Below are 17,042 nucleotides of genomic sequence, written 5' to 3' on the forward strand. Positions count from 1 at the left end.
AGTATAACTGTCCACATCTCAGAGCCAGAACCACGCTACAGTGGTTTGAGGAGCATTATAGTGAACTCACATTGATGTCTCTGTGACCAAATTTGACTGATGTAAATCTTATGGAACCCATCTGGGCCACTAGCAGGCGCCATCACTGCGTACACAAATCAGCAGCCCGTTACTTATGTGAAGTACATAACCTGTGAGTAGACATCTAATGCCACATACCTCCACAAACCTACCAACAAATTGTCAGTTCACTGATATGCCGAATCAGTGACATATTTTGTCCCAAAGACAGACAAACAGGGTATTAAACAGGTGGTCATTATGTTTTATCTCATCAGTGTACTTTTTTTTACCAGATATTTATATCTATCACATTAAGATTTTGGAAGTAATGAGAGTGTTAATTTATCTGCTTACTCTATTAAAAGCTGTATGTACACCTTAGGTTGTATAAAACTTCCAAACCCTATTTTAAAACTCAAGCCTGATCCAAGAGGTCTTCAAAAATTAAGTTAAATATGTTGTCCCATGTTAAGACTATTGCATAACAGTGCTGGTTTGTCAGAAGCCTGTACATGTTCTAGGTTTCCTGCAGACCATTTCTGCTGTGGTACAAATAACATGTGCATCACCAAATGGGAAATGCAGCATGGGACAATTCTTGTGGGAAGAACATCTAAATTCTTGTGGTATATGGACCAAATGCAATTTCAGATTCAGCCATAGCGAGATGGTGCCAACAATTTGACCAAGGCTACCCTGATATGGGTGATACAGGAAGATAGGCCATCGACATCGACAACAGATGACAATGTCCAGGCAATTGACAGTGATTTGCAACATCACCACTTTTCTGATGAGGAGTAATTGAGCCTTTGGAGGAGTCTTGGTGACTGTAGAAAAATAGTGTCATGTATATGCCACTTTGAAGTGCTGCACAACATTAAATAAAAGTATTTGACCTGCCATAATAATGAATAACTTATGGTTACGGTTACGAACTGCAGTGTTATCCAAAGCTGGTTCAGATAGCTAAATTCATGAGAGGCATGTAAAACTGCAAAAACTCTGTTCACCAGAGGGAATGTGAGAAACAGCAAAGAATGGAAAAGTTGCACGACAAGTAGATGTCTGACGAACGGTGTAACAGACAGCATCAGAACCTCCATCAGATATTCATTTGCAGAGGATGACTACTAAGGGAGCAGTGTTCTCTCACTTCATTGACTATAATCCATAACTTTCATAAAAATATCAGTAATATAAATGCAAGAAGAAGGGAGGCCTCACCAAATTAAGTAGTTCTTACACATAAAAAACATGGAGACCATTAAAAATAAACTCTTAGACAACTTATTTTGAATCCTTTCACTCATTCATTATTCACTGCTTTCCGTAGATACAAACAACGAATAAAAATTTAACAGGTGTGGGACAGGTAGACGTACGCATTACAAAATAACAAGTAAATTGTAGAAATTCCTCTGTGCGCTTATTACCCACATTTTACACAGTAAATTAGAAGCAAATCCACAACTTTGAAAAACAGCTGCTGCTGCCTCTGTTATATTAAACACCTGCTTCTTTTGGTAACTTAATATTTACTACAATAGACTGGTACTTGAAAATAAAATAATTACCTCCATCTGCAATACAACCCTGTTTATTACACACTACTACTTGCACGGCACTCTACAATAAACACTTCAACTTGACATCTAACTGACAAAAAATATTCAGTCCTTAAATATAGACTACCAGAAAATTTGTAGGAGTGGCTATTAAATAAGGTCATTTTCCTTTGAAATGGTGTTTGCAACAGAACATGCAGCTTCGCTAAGGGACCTACAGAATGAGGAAAATCCTACATTAAAATTATTTTTGTCTTATTGTGATTTGGTGTATCTTGCAGTTCAGTTGAAACTGATTTTTCTCATCACCTACAAAAACTATTAAGAAGTAAACTCACTGGGAAGATACTTAAAAGATCTCTATGTGATCATACACAATTATCTTGTGAGATAACACAGACAAAGTAAATATTTAATCAGCAAAATTGAGCGGTATGAATATACCAGATTGAACAAAATTTATCAACTGCACACCGTACACACTTTCCCACAATTTTCTCCTAAAGTGTATTTGTTGCTAAAAACAAAAATTAATTTCAGCTGCCTTGTTACTCAGCCCACTACAGTAAAATTACTAATGATACAAGCTCATGTAACAAGTAGTAGGCCAATGCAAACGACTGAACTGCAGCTATTTATGTTTGTATTTGGGCATCAAATATATTTCTGTTATTAAGAGACAATAAAACCTCATAAAGGTACATACTACGACGCAAAAAATACTTAGTATGCGATACAAATCGACAAAAACTGGAGAGCAAAAAATCAGTAAGATTGTCTTACACACTCAATGCGTTCATTTTCATTATTATACCTAACTGACACGGCAGAAGGATGCTACGAAAAATTTGTTTTTCCACTACTGATTGGTCAAGTCAATCTATGTCGACGCTATTTTTCGTATATTCTGCTCTTCACGCACCTCACTCAGAATTTTCAGTTATTAATCTCCATCAAAATTTCGAAAAGTAATTTATTTAATAGCAATTACTGATTACACAAACATATTCATTGAGTTCATCATGTATACCAATATAGTTTACTTTTCGTTGGCCAAATTTTAGCCCTAGACAGAATTTTTTAATAAAAATTGTTGCTTTGTCGTAATGACGCTGCTCTCAACTCTCCCGTGTCGTAGTTACGAATTTGGCTAACAGATGGAATGCAACTATGTAGTTCAATGTGTTATTGTAAAGACTTTTCAATCAATTGATTTAATAAACTAAATAAAATAACATGCTGTGGATGAAAGAAATACGATTAACGTTCACAAAACACGTTGTTATTAAAGTTCCTTATTTCTTACTAATTTTTTTCTCTATGGAATACTGAAATATCTTCGAACAATCATGTAAACTATCTTTCACGGTAGCACATCAGTTCTTTGGTAATGGCTGTAGTGGTGTGTTTCTTGATGGAAGTGCTGAGGAAGTCAGTTGACAAGTTTAAAGGTTAAAAAGTGTTGTAGATGTGTGCGAAGGCTGTGACTTTGTCATTATGTCAGATAAAAACTCCACAAGAATAATGAAGTCCTCATCTGAAGGTGAAATACTTGACAGGGAAGAAACACAGTTAATAAATGAGGCTGCCGATTTTACTAGAGCGAACTCCTATGCAGAGCCGAAGTTAAAACGCACCTTCACTCTTCCTAGGAATCTTTTGTCGTCGAGAATGAGTAAAAGAAGAGCTAAACATAAAGAAGGTAAAGATGTCAATGCCTCAAATGCGCAGACAATTTCGGAAGTGCAAAATACGGATGCCCAAAAGTCAAATAAAAAAGTGTTTAGAGTTCCTTCATGGAAGAAGTTTATAAACAAAGTGGTGCATCATATGTCGACCGTAGGTGTTCCAAATAATAAATATGTGAGTGTTAATTATAAATACGACAGGCGTAGACGAGATACTGTATCGCTATCGTCATCCGATATTAGGGTACCACCGACTCGCCCCGCCCACCTTGCAAATCTGGTAAACAGTGACAAGGTCCCCGGTGTAACAGGACTACGTAACCATGGGAATACGTGTTTTATAAATGCAGTTCTTCAGTGCCTCAGTCATACCGATATTTTAGCTGAATATTTTGTTCTGGACCAATACAAAGTTGACCTCTCCCGTAGGAATAAGTTGAATTCAAAAAAATATGGCACGAAAGGTGAAGTAACAGAACAGTTGGCCCTTCTCCTAAAAGCTATTTGGTCGTGTCAGTATGACCCCGAGATCACCAACCAATTCAAGATAGTTGTCGACAAATATGGTAGTCAGTATAGAGGTAACAATCAACACGACGCCCAGGAATTTCTTCTGTGGTTGCTAGATAAAGTGCATGAAGATCTCAATACGGCGACGAAGAAGAAATACAAGATTATTAAGGTAAGATAGTTTCATTTTATGAAGAGTTTGGTCTCTTAATGTGGACTGCTTTTTAACCAACTTGTGAACACCATTTAATCATACACTGTATGATGTAAAAGTGGTTTGTATTATAGATCATATGATGGCATATTCGTATATGGAGTTTATTACTATAGTAGTTTTCGTATGCTATTTTGTACTTTACACTCGTACATTGTGTAGTCACTGTAAATCTTCTTTATTTTATAAGATTTGCCCTTTCGAATATGGTATGCCCATGTTGGTTAATTTTTCTGTGTAAATAGTTTACTGTAGTGAGTTCAGTAATTTTACACTCTTGCGGTTTATTGGCGTCAACACTATGTGGTGACTGATTCTGGTTCTTTCCTGGATTTTTATAACAACTGATTATGTACCTTCACAACGGCGACTGGTGTTTACATGCGACTTTCAAAAGAACTTGCAAGGAATATTATTTGTAGAAGTATTTGCTTTGTACGTCGAGCTTAACAGTATTAAATCTGTTTAATGTGGGCGGTTTGTTGATATGTTCCTTCAAATATTGTTACCTGAAAAGTGCCTGCACTGCGAAACACGCATTTCCTTGTTGGTTCTGGCCAGTGTACTACGAATGATAGTTTTCTTCAGAATGCTCGTCAAAGATGATGTGAAATTTATACCTATACAGTCGCGATTGGGCGTTTCCGTATCTTCGAACTACAGATAGCGAGCAGTGGGTAACCCATAAAGCGATTACGTAGCTTTTCTCGCATTAGTGTTAACATGGAACATGCATGGAATTAGTATCTGCTCCAAATCCGTGGTTTTTAAACCTGTCATTTTGGTGATGTTTATGCAACGTCAACTAATTGGCCGTGTCAAGATACCCGTTTGCATTTTTTAATTTTTTTGTCTAATACAGAGTGCCCCTTTTTGCCGAAGCATATGTGAATATGCACAGAGCTTATTTAAGAAGCGATAGAAATCAACCGATTTGTGTCGAGTTACAGTATATCTGTGTTGATTTTAATGCTACTTTATGTCGGAGCGTATTGGCTCGCTGTGGATCGTTTCTAAAACATTAGTTTGCTCTGTATTAGGCTGGTCTGACATTTGTTTCCACTTCGGGCGCTGTACCGTAAGTCATCGTTTTGACCTGTTGCGTAATTACTAAACATTACAAGAATTATGTAAACATCCATGCCGTGAAGACACCTTCGCTCATTAAAATTGAAATGTATACGTATTGTACGTGGAGCGCTCTAAATATTTTCTACAAATTTTGACGGTTGTGTGTGTGATTTGTGTTTTTCCTGTTTTCTGCTGAAGAAATTTACCTTGGCTTAATTTGCAAATTTACATTGTCAGTTTATAACTTTAAGGCCCTTTGAAATGTATTGAAGTAGTGCGTACTGTATTTTACACATAATCAGAATTTTCGTGGAAGTTATGCGAAGAAATAAAATTAGAGATCCCTTTTATCTAAAACTGTAATTGATGAAATGTGCATGATATGTGCAACAAATATGTACGAATCGTACAAAACTGCTTGAGGGTATGGCATCGAGGGGCTATGATTGGATGAGTGAATGCAGCTGTACCAAACTGCTGCAACAAGTAAAATGAACGCATGCTAATGACTACTATCTTATGCTTTAAATAACACTCAGCAAATGAGATGTGTTTTGACTGAGTGGATGTCCTTTGTGTATAATAATGCCATCCCGCTACCGGGAGGGCACTCAACAAATCTGAGCTATAGGTATGAGTGGTGACTGTCGATTGTGCGTCCTTGTTTAATGTTATTTATTGATGACTGAAAATTACTGCGAATACAATGCTTTTGAGTGAGAAATTCTTTGGCACTGTGTTGGTTGTAATATCGCAATCTTTGTAAATATTTTCCCATTTGACAAAAACATTTTAGGTTGTGTGTGGTGCTTTACGCTATGTGTATGTAGACATCATAAAGTAACTGAAATAACTGCTTCATATACTCTTATCATATACCGCTACTCACTATTTCGTGAAGACAAGCAAACAACAATGCAACAAAGTGATTCGGGATTTTCGATGTCAGTAAACTAACTGCAACTCAACGTTAAAGATTTATTTTGTGCTTCTTCGTTACAAGGGACAGTGACGTTTAAATGGATCGTTTCAAACTTTTTTTTCTGTATGGTAGCACCATCCCAAGGGTCTTTCACCACAGTAAGGAATAGAACAGGAAACCACTGTCTGTTCGAAACAGATGACAGCGCTATTCGTGTAAATAAATGGCATAGTCAGTAGTGGCTGGTTGCTGTTTTATGCTTCGCAAGAATCAACCTTCTGTTGATTGATATTATGATTGATTTAATTTATTTAGAAATAACAGGAAAATGAAAATATGCAAACTTGTAACGACGAACAGATAGAGTAACACATTTGCAGGCATCTTGCTTTCCATGTATAAAGGAATGTTTGTGCGAAAGCAGAAAAGAGAGAAAAATACATTAGAAGACTATTTCAGAATTCTATTGAAAGCAATGTTTGTTCACTGCTGTTTCCAAAAAAATGCCGGTAAACACGTCTGCCATATATTGTACTTCAAAAAATAGATCCTGGGCAACTTCGGATGTCTACTTCACTTTGATGGCATTGATCGCAACAGCTGTCAGAAAATTAGAATTTTAAAATCGCAGGAAGTTCGTATTGTATCGTTATTGAAGCACACGACATTTCTTTAAAACATTAAAAATGAGTGCTCAAAGCTTTTTCGTAATTTGGAAGGTGTATGTGTCTTTTGGAAGCCAGTCATTGTGACGTGATTGTTCTGGCTACCGATACATTGTACCTAGTAGCCGCGTCCGTGTTTCAAAGTAACATTTAAATAATTGTCGCATCTTGTAAATTAACGGCTAACAAATTGCAGCAAGCCGTTGTGGCCACGGAATGAACCACTGCATACACTAATCAATATAATTTGGATATATATATATATATATATATATATATATATATATATATATATATATATATATCGATAGAACGTTGTGAATCGAATTAGAAATGTTTACAACTGAATTATTTGAACTTGAATTAAGTTAGCAACTGCTGGTCAGTTCCTCTAATTCGTTGCCTGCGACGCATAGATTGGAGACCACGAGCTGTTGTTTCGATGGTATGAGAAGGAACGGCGTAACGCCTTCGGTAGCTGCGTGTTTCAATTAATTAAGAGTGCAGACCACATGCACCACAGCGGCCCAAGTCTGGTACGATCTAGTGAAGATACTGTGTACGGCACCAATCTGTGCTGAGGATTACTTGCGTAGAGTGGATGGAATAACTAAACAAACAGTATTTTGTATTGGTAACATGGTAACATCCGCAGCGCCTTTCACGTCTACAACAGAAAGGCACGGATTCGTAAACCGAGAAATGAAACTAACGCCTTACTCCAGTAGTAGTGTCATTTGCATTCTAACTCTGCCTATGATGTCACGAAACTGAATATAATAATGTATCATTAGCAGTGTATTATTATGTGAAGGAGCTCGTCCTTCGATGCAAGTAGTAACGTTTCAGAATTTGTTACACCATTGTGTCTAGAAGACATGTTAATAATGACAGACTCCGTGTGTTCGTATTGCTTCCCACATCAGTGATTTTGGTACATTCTTTAGCCAAAGCAAAGTTGATACTATGGTATTGATTTGGAGACACAAGTTTCACTACATGTCAGTGCGCACCAAATGTGAGCGGCTGTTTGGCGCAGGGTCACCGGTCTCGAGTACTGCTCTGTTTACGCTTTAATTTCCATCGTGAAGTGGCACTGCCATCTTTCGGCCACGGTAACATATCGGGCCGTAGAGCCAGTCCGATTACCACTATTTTTAAAATATAGTCGAAATGTTACAGAGGAATCAGTCCTTCACTTTTCTTATCACTCGTACTCGTAATGTGGTTTTGACGTCATTCTTATGTCGTGTAGGTCAAATACAACCAATGAAAATTGTGCCCGGAGACACATCATAGCCATTCACTAATTTCGTTTTGAGTTACTTGTCGCGAACGGAAATTAGCACAAGAAAAATCTTCCGAAGTCAGGATATACCTGTTTAGGCATTTGAACAGAAGATATACAACGTGACTACTCTGCAATGAGCTCGGCGTCGACGGAACGTTAGCGCTCCCCCACCCTCCCCATGATTACTTTAAAAAGTATGCCGGCCACTGTGGCCAAGCGGTTCTAGGCGCTTCAGTCCGGAACCGCGCTGCTGCTACGGTCACAGGTTAGAATCCTGCCCCGGCCAGGGCGAGCTCCATCCACTTGCACCACCCCGCCGTCCCCCTTCCACAAGGTAGCAATTAATCTTAGTATATTTGCAGCTATAGAATGTTAACCTCGATGACGCTCTCACGTCGCAGAAAATGGCGCGATTGCTCACGGCTACGAAATTAAGCGGTTCATTGTGTGTAAGCTGCCGCCAAGGGCAAGAAGCCGAGGAAGGTGAATGCTCTTCTCCGCGTACGATTTACAGCGATGCGTTAGCAGAGGCGGGCAGACCTGACGAAAGCATCGAGCGAAACAATACCGCGGTAAGTGCAATTGCGAAACAGGAGCGTGTCATTGTGTGCCGAGGTGGCGTGTAGCGTGTCGCCTGACATCCGAGACGTCAGAGCGAAACCCGGCTGCCGGCGCTGTGGACCCGAGAACACGCCGCAGCCACAGACACTCTGTTTCCGGGGAAGGCAGTCTGGCCTATGGTCTGTGCTTTGCAGTCACAGAATGCCTTATTTTGTTTTCTTTGTTTCTCCAAATCATCGAGGCGTCTGTAGGTACACAGTGGCCCTTGTTCCTTCAGAGTAACATGTAAAGCGCGCGGGTTGCTGACATAAGCCCGTTTATTCGCAGAAAATTTTGTCTTTTTTTCGTTTTTCCGTCATTTCTTCGTTGCTTCAAAATTCGTGAAGGTATATCGTGTAACCAAAGTTTAACGGATTCCTTGTAGCACACATGAGGATGACCTCACACTTTCCATTATTCAGGGTCAATTGCCCATTTTCGCACCATTCTGATAACTGTTCTACATCGTTTTGCAATTTGTTTTGATCTTCTGATGACTTTACTAGTCGATAAACGGTAGCGTCGTCTGCAAACAACCTAAGACGGCTGCTCAGATTGTTTCCTAAAGCGTTTGACTAGCACTCCAGTAAGAGAGGACGACTCGGAGCAGTATCTTACCAAAACCTGTAAGTTGCCAACAGAGTGACGTTTTCATTTTTCGGCGGAGTGAAAAGCACATTTTGCATGTTATCTGAGATTGTCCCTACGTTTTCTCTACTTTCGCAGTTCCGTTGGCTTTGGTTTGTGCCTCAATTCCAATTATTTTTTCGTCTGTATAATATTTAGTGGTTCTTTTGCTGCAACACGACCTCGGTAGTAACACGCACGTTAGTAGAAATCTGTTTGTGCTGTATTCTCACCATACGGCAGTGGTTGGCAAAGTAGCAATGATACAGATTAGTCATCGCAATTATTTTGTAGTCGTCGGAAACTAAACAATAGCACTGTTTCTTTCCAGCAAGCCACTGATGTAGATGGGCTTTCATTTAACTTATTTCAAGAATGTTCGGCTCCACTTCAATGAAGAGAAACTACGAAAAGGAGGTCTGGTTTTTATCTAGAAAACTACCGTATTTTGACATCTTAATGCGCAATGAATCGTTATGTGGAAGTGTACACCTACAGACACTCCCATGCTGATCGCAGCAGCAAAGTATTTTACAGACCAGTTACCGGTGTATGCGACGAGCTCAAACTTCGTGTTCCCTTTTTATAAGGGCAGAGGGCAACGTTGCGGCACATGCCTAATTAATATTTGTAGCTGCCCATTTTTATCAAAATCAAACCCTCCCTTTCAACAGCATTCCAATTACAGCAGACAATGGTGATACACTAATCGACCAGATAATTATGACCACCTACCTGATAGCCGGTATGTCCACCTTTGGCACGGATAACAGCGGCGACGCGTCGTGGCATGGAAGAAATGTGGCCTTGGTAACTCACTGGAGGGATTTGGCACCACATCTGCATAAACATGTCACCTAATTCCCGTAAATTTGGGCGGGGCGGGGGAGGGATCGATGAGATCTGACGCTACGTTCAATCATATCCCAGATATGTTCGATCAGGTTCAGATCTGGCAAGTTGAGGGGCCAGCACATCAAGTGGAACTCGCCACTGTGTTCTTCGAACCACTCCATCACATTCCTGGCCTTGTGACAGGGCGTATCATCTTGTTAAGATATGCCACTGCCGTCGGGAAAAAAAGATTGTCATGAAATGATGTACGTGGTCTGCAACCAGTATAAAATACTCCTTGGGCGTCATGGTGCCGTGCACGAGCTCCACTGGACATTTGGATGCCAACGTGAATGTTCTGCAGAGCATAATGGAGCCCTCGCCAGCTTGTCTCCGTCCCACAGTACACGTGTCAAAGAGCTGTTCCCCTCTAAGAAGACTGATTCGCGCCCTCCCATCGGCATGAAGGAGGTGGTATCGGGATTCATCAGACCATGCAACGCTCTGCCGCTGCGCCAACGTCCAGTGCCGGTGGTTACGTGCCTATTTCAGTCGTAGTTGCCGATGTGGTGCTAACATTAGCACATGCATGGGTCATCAGCTGCGCAGGCCCATCGTTAGGAATGTTCGGTGCACTGTTGTTCAGCCGCATTTGTGCTCTACTCAGCATTAAAGTCTGATGTTAATTCCGCCACAGTTCGCCGTCTCTTCTGTTTTACCAGTCTGCCCAGCCTAAGACGTCTGGACTGATTTCACCTTGGTTTCACCTTGGTTTCGCCACGTGTTGATGACTCACCACAGCACTCTTCGAACACCGGCAAGTCGTGCAGTTTCCGAAATACTCCAGCCGAGCCTCCGGGCAATCACAATGTGCCCCTGGTCAAACTCAGATCGCGCGACTTCCCCATTGTACACATGGAACGCACACTCACTGATACTACATGCACCGTGCGTGTGTCTTATCAGCAGTCATTCCTGGGCAGGTGACGCTGCTATCGTCTGGACGGGATTATGTCGATAGTAGGTCGGTGGTCACAATGTTCTGGTTGATCAGTTGTAGGAAGACGTGCCTGCAGTGTAGGCGTCGATACGCTGACTTTGAATGAGTGGAGAGAACCAAAGAGAATTTGCCGACAGCAGGCGGTTTAACGGTACTTCCTGCAAGTGAAGTGTTCATATAAGGTAGGGCCTGTTTGTCGCATCAACAGTAAGCGGAAAAGAAGCTCATCAGAACAGTGCAAACAGGGCGCTAGGGAAACCGACTCCAACACGTGTCTTTTCGACCTTCTATATCAGTGAGTGAAATAGTTGACTTCAATCGATTGTATAAAGCATTTGAGTATTGCTTAAATGTCTTCATATCAAGATTTACTCGGAAATCTGCGTTGTATGAATATTCGCCACAGATTACATCGCCGCGAAGGGGAATCATACCTGACGCGAATGTTCGCGCATCGAATTTAGGTTAGACTGTAATCTTCAGCTTACAATGTAGGCTAGTTAAATTACAAAATAACGCTTTTTGTAAAAATAGAAATTGAAATATTAAAGTTGGTAGCACAAAAACGTGGAAGTATATATGTGACTATGCCACTCCCACACTATGAAGCTCGAAATATTTATTTCTGTCTTTAAGGTTAGGTAAAAGGAACTTTCGGCTATGCATGTAATGAGTGCAGATAATAATTGATCTCATGGCAATCGTTGCAGACGACTCGTATTTTATGTGAGTATCTTAAAGGCCTGTTAAACACGCTTAGCGACAGAGTAAGAGGGGAAGTTCGAAATATTTGCAGTGAACAGTTAAGTATGCGAATTTTGACAGCAGCCAGCAATGATTGAACGCGTTTAATGTGCTTACTCGGCTGAAGCAATAAGTTTTTAACTGGCGAACACGTGCTTGAACTGCTATAATAGCACACGTGTTAATGAATAAAACATAATCAAGCATAAGTAAGTCATAATGTTCATATTTATTAAGCAGTGGGTATACGATAATTTGGTGGCTGAGATATTGATTTGTGGCTGTAGTGTAGAGGATCGCAACTTCGAACCCATGTCAGTCCTCGGATTTTTTTTCCGTTTGATACTACTCTCTCTACTGTAATGGTCATAAACAGAAACCATTCCATACTTTCCGTTTTCAGAGCGTTCTGGTCTCAGTGATGGGCAGCATCCTTTGTGCAAGAACCTTACGCGATTTGGACCCTATTATTTCCTTCCGGTTACTTCACAGATATGAGTATTCTGTGTTGTGTATACTGAAGACGAGTTCAACGACCTCCCCCATGTTCCGTAATCTAATTCTTGGAATTAAATTATAAATAATTTAAGCTAAGCTTTCGTTTCGTTTGGACAAAAGTACTGAGATTGAGAGAGCATCTGCTGATAACAACCAAAAGAAACCAGCGACTGATTCCAGTGTGCGTGCCGCTTTTCACACTTACGATTTTGTGCTACAGAAAACCTTCAGGTGGTGGTTAGCGACTTGGTTAAAAGAGATCTAGTAACAGCTTGCAGAGATATCCACAAGACATCTGCCTGCATTGCATCACCGGAGTAATTTAAGTGCATACGAAAGAAAATGACAGGAGGAACCCAGCGTGAATTTTATCAAATAGCGCATTTCCCTGCTGTTTTAGGCGCTGTTGACTGTACCTGTATCCGCGTGAAATCTCCTAGTGCGCCCGCATCTCGTGGTCGTGCGGTAGCGTTCTCGCTTCCCACGCCCGGGTTCCATTCCCGGCGGGGTCAGGGATTTTCTCTGCCTCGTGATGGCTGGGTGTTGTGTGCTGTCCTTAGGTTAGTTAGGTTTAAGTAGTTCTAAGTTCTAGGGTACTGATGACCATAGATGTTGAGTCCCATAGTGCTCAGAGCCATTTGAACCATTTTCTCCTAGTGCATAGATATTTAGGAATCGTGAACCGTGGTTTTCATTAAACGTACAAGTAAGCTGCTATGTTTAAATATAGTAGCTAGACTTCTAGGGTTTGCCGACGACAGCATTTTCGGAAACTCACGCGCACATGCTGTGTTCGAAAGCAGGAGAAATTCCGGAAGTCATACTTCGAGGAGATAGTGAGTATTGGTGTTGCAAGTATCTGTCGACGCCGGTATCACGCGAAGAAACGGCGGCTGAGTGAACATATAATCTAGCCCACACAAAGGCCAGATCAGCAGTTGGGAGAAAGTCTGCAGTAGCAAAAAGACGGTTTGCCTGTTTAAGTCTAACACTCATTGTAAAACTAAATCTTGCGGCATTTACTGTAGTTGCAACATTTTTTTTCTTGCACAGTATAAATATCAGTTCATCGTATTCATCCTGGAACGGATGACAGTGTATTTGTTAGGTGAAGAATGTAAGAAGAAATTAAAGTACCTATAGAGAATGAAGCTAACACGATCACAATGCATTGAGGGTGGCATTTATTAACAATGTATGTACGGAAATCTGTCCACAGTACTCACAAGGACACACCACCTCTCGCTGTCCCACAACTTAATCACGAAGGTCGTAGACCTTTAGCCGGCCGCGGTGGCCTAGCGGTTCTAGGCGCTTCAGTCCGGAACTGCGTGACTGCTACGGTCGCAGGTTCGAATCCTGCCTCGGGCTTGGATGTGTGAGATGTCCTTAGGTTAGTTAGGTTTAAGTAGTTCTAAGTTCTAGGGGCCTGATGACCTCAGAAATCAAGTCCCATAGTGCTCAGAGCCATTTGAACCAGTAGACCTTTAGTTCATTGCATAAACAAGCCGTTTGCTGTGGTTCTTGAAGTTTTCCTGTGCTGAATTGGAGAAGCTACATTCGGTTCTACGCGCTACCCTGATTGTAATAGCTTGTGGAGAGCAAGGCCGTTTTACAGTGTGACGTCAACAGAATCTGCATTCATTGTCAGGAAGTCATCTGCATCGCCTGGATGTAATGTTTAAATACAACCGTGCGACGTGTGTTGGATGCTGTGAGGCGTATCGCCGCAGCTGCAAGATGGATCGGGCTCTTTATCCATTTGAACATAAAGTCGCTCAATATTCTATGATTTGCGTGAGGCCTATTAGTCGTCCTCGACGGGTGTCGTGGCAGATTGAATCCTTCTCGCTTAATGCGGATGTTTAAATGGGTTTGTACTCCTAGTGCAGCAGGTTGGATCCATAATTGCTCCCATTCATGGCGTGTATAAAAGTGTGCTAAAACACGTTTATTGCTGGTCGTCTGCGTTGTAGCCTGTCGGAGATAGCACTTGCCGAATATCTTCTTATGCTCTTCTAACGAAGTGCACCGCCGTCTGGGTTCACGCAGAAGATTCAGCTTAGGACTGGGAGCTGGTAAGTTGGTGTAGTTTGCAAGACATCCTGTGATGGTGCACGTTATTGTATTGTATTGAGACGGGGTTGTCGTTGCTGTTTAGCCACGCAGGTGGACAGTGCTCTGCTGAGGGTTGCAGCTGTTGATGACCACAGATTTTGGAGTATGTTATTCCCGACACGAACATTGGTTTCTGTATTTCCGTCGTTAGATCGTTCTGAAAATGACCCTATCTGAACCTGAAGTACTTTTCACGTGTGTTGTGGGCAAGAGACCAACAAATGAGATTGTTGCGCAGCCATTTACAGTTACTCGTTTGGCACCACCCAGGGGACACGCGTAGAGCAACTGGGACGTCGTCGTCGTCGCCCCCCCCCCCCCCCCCCCGCCCCCTGCGGGTTCGGGGGTTAGAATAGGCCCGCGGTATTCCTGCCTGTCGTAAGAGGCGACTAAAAGGAGTCTCAAACTTATCGGCCTTATGTGATGGTCCCCTGTTGGGTTTGACCTCCATCTCTCAAAATTTTTCCGAAGAGCGAGCCGATTGGGGAAGGGCGCCTTACTTGGTGCATTGTGTCCATCTTGCGATCAGACCTTTCGCCAGCTTATTCGTCGTTGAATTGCAGTCCTGCCCGCTCTCCATCTCTTGGGCATGACTACGTTTTTGCGTGCAGATTACACCTTGCACTGTGCGGTGCCTCTTTCTGCACTGACGGTGACCATGGACCACATGTTACCTAACATCCAGCACGGTAGCCAGTCCGTTGTGGTGGGGCCGCCATGTACCCTGTTGGTTGTAGCCACCTGACAACACAGGGATCGCTCTACTGATGCCTGCGCCGTTAACTCCCCACGTATGCCAAAGAGTAGATGCCTATCCTCCTGGGGTATCGGGACTCCCGGCAACGGCCATCCTGCCAGGTGGCTCTTGCTGCGGCTGGGTGGCGCCCGTGGGGAGGGCCCTTGGTCGGATGACCCGCAATGAAGCGTGGTACATCGTCTCTCGCTGGTGGCCAGCCGCCAGCAGTCTCTAAGCGTTCTCGGGCTCAATTTAATGCTCAGAAGTACGATCCGAAAACGTTCCCCTCCCTGGCCACACCGTGGGAGGAACGTAAGTCTCAGGATGGCTGTAGCAGTTATTCGCCCCGATTCTTAGTTTGTACGAGAGCTGATGGGGAGTCTTTTCTCTCCACAAAGCCTCAGTTCTTCGTCGAGCATTTAGAGGACAAGTTTGGGTCAGTCCTGATACAAACGGCATCCTCTGCCCAGTCACGACAGTTACTTGCTTGTGACAAGTTGGGGGATGTTGCCGATACGATCACACCCCATAAGAGTTTAAATATGGTCCAGGGAGTTATTTACCATAGGGATCTTCTTTTGCAGTCTGATGACGAGCTGCGCGCCAATTTAGAGCGCCGAGGTGTTCATTTCGTCCGGCGCGTTCATCGGGGTCCGAAGGAAAATCAGATTGCTACCGGTGCCTTCATCTTGGCCTTCGAGGACGATACATTACCGGAAAAGGTCAAGGTGATGGTCTTCTGATGTGACGTCAAGCCCTATATCCCTCCCCCGATGCGGTGCTTTAAGTGCTGGAAGTTCGGGCATATGTCTTCCCGCTACACTTCCAGCCTCACATGTCGAGATTGCGGACGACCATCACATCCCAATACTCTATGTGCCCCGCCTCCCATCTGTGTCAACTGCGGGGAGCACCATTCACCTTGCTCGCCAGACTGCCAAATTTTCCAGAAAGAGCGTAAAATCATGGAATACAAGACCCTGGACCAACTGACCCATACTGAGGCCAAAAGGAAATACGACCGACTCCATCCTGTGAGAATGACAACTTCCTACGCCGCTGCTACAACATCTGTGCTAGTCCCATCAGTTTCTCGAATTCTGGCCGGATCGACGAGTAGTACAAGTCGTCCTGCCCCCTCGCCAATGGGGGGCTGTACCCACCGGGGTGCTCCTGCGCCACCTACCTCAGGAGCAACACCATCCCACCCATCGGGGACGTCCGTCCCCCCTTCTAAGCCGGAGAAGTGTCCAACTTCTTCGGCTTCTCACGCTCGCAAGGGGTCCCTTGGGTCTCTCCCTTCCCAGGTTTCCACCAGCGGGAAGGCCGACGACCGACAGTGGCGTAAGTGCCCACAATCAGCTGGTCGTAGGGCTTCACAATCCTCCTCCGTCCCGGAGACTGAATTGGTGAAGCCCTCCCAGCCAGTGAAACCCAAAGAGCAGCGTGAGAAACCCAAGAAGATCTCTAAGCCCAAGGAACTCGCGGTAGCAGCCACCCTACCGCAACCTTCCAGATCTGCGTCTGAGGACGAGGTGGAGATTCTGGCGTCCGCTGAGGACCTCGATCTCGCCAGTCCCTCAGACACCATGGATAGCACTAGCACAGGTGCTCAATCGGAGGCAGCAGGTGATCCAGCGGCGTAATCTGCCTTCCAAGTCCCGTCACGCCTTTCTCAGACATGGACAATACCATCCTCCAGTGGAACTGCAGCGGTTTCTTCCACCATCTAGCTGAGCTCCGACAACTTACCAGCCTTCACCCTTTCTTCTGCATTGCTCTTCAGGAAACTTGGTTTCCAGTAATGCGAACCCCCGCCCTCCGTGGCTATCGGGTTTATTATAAGAACCGGGCAGCTTATGAAAGGGTGTCTGGTGGCGTCTGCATCTATGT

The 17,042-nt window shown here is 43.1% G+C and overlaps 1 protein-coding gene across 2 annotated transcripts in view; it reads left to right on the plus strand.

The window, feature by feature from the left end:
- Positions 1–3,026: 3,026 nt before the first annotated feature.
- The window catches only part of LOC126163043 (ubiquitin carboxyl-terminal hydrolase 31), a 352,669-nt gene continuing 338,653 nt past the window's right edge, over positions 3,027–17,042 (plus strand). For both annotated transcript variants that reach the window (XM_049919926.1, XM_049919927.1), the window contains exon 1: positions 3,027–4,001. In XM_049919926.1, coding sequence (XP_049775883.1) covers positions 3,129–4,001 — 873 coding nt within the window. In that variant the 5' untranslated portion in view covers positions 3,027–3,128. The remainder of the gene's footprint in view (positions 4,002–17,042) is intronic.

This window comes from Schistocerca cancellata, chromosome 2, assembly GCF_023864275.1.
Source record: "Schistocerca cancellata isolate TAMUIC-IGC-003103 chromosome 2, iqSchCanc2.1, whole genome shotgun sequence".
NCBI classification, from domain to species: domain Eukaryota; kingdom Metazoa; phylum Arthropoda; class Insecta; order Orthoptera; family Acrididae; genus Schistocerca; species Schistocerca cancellata.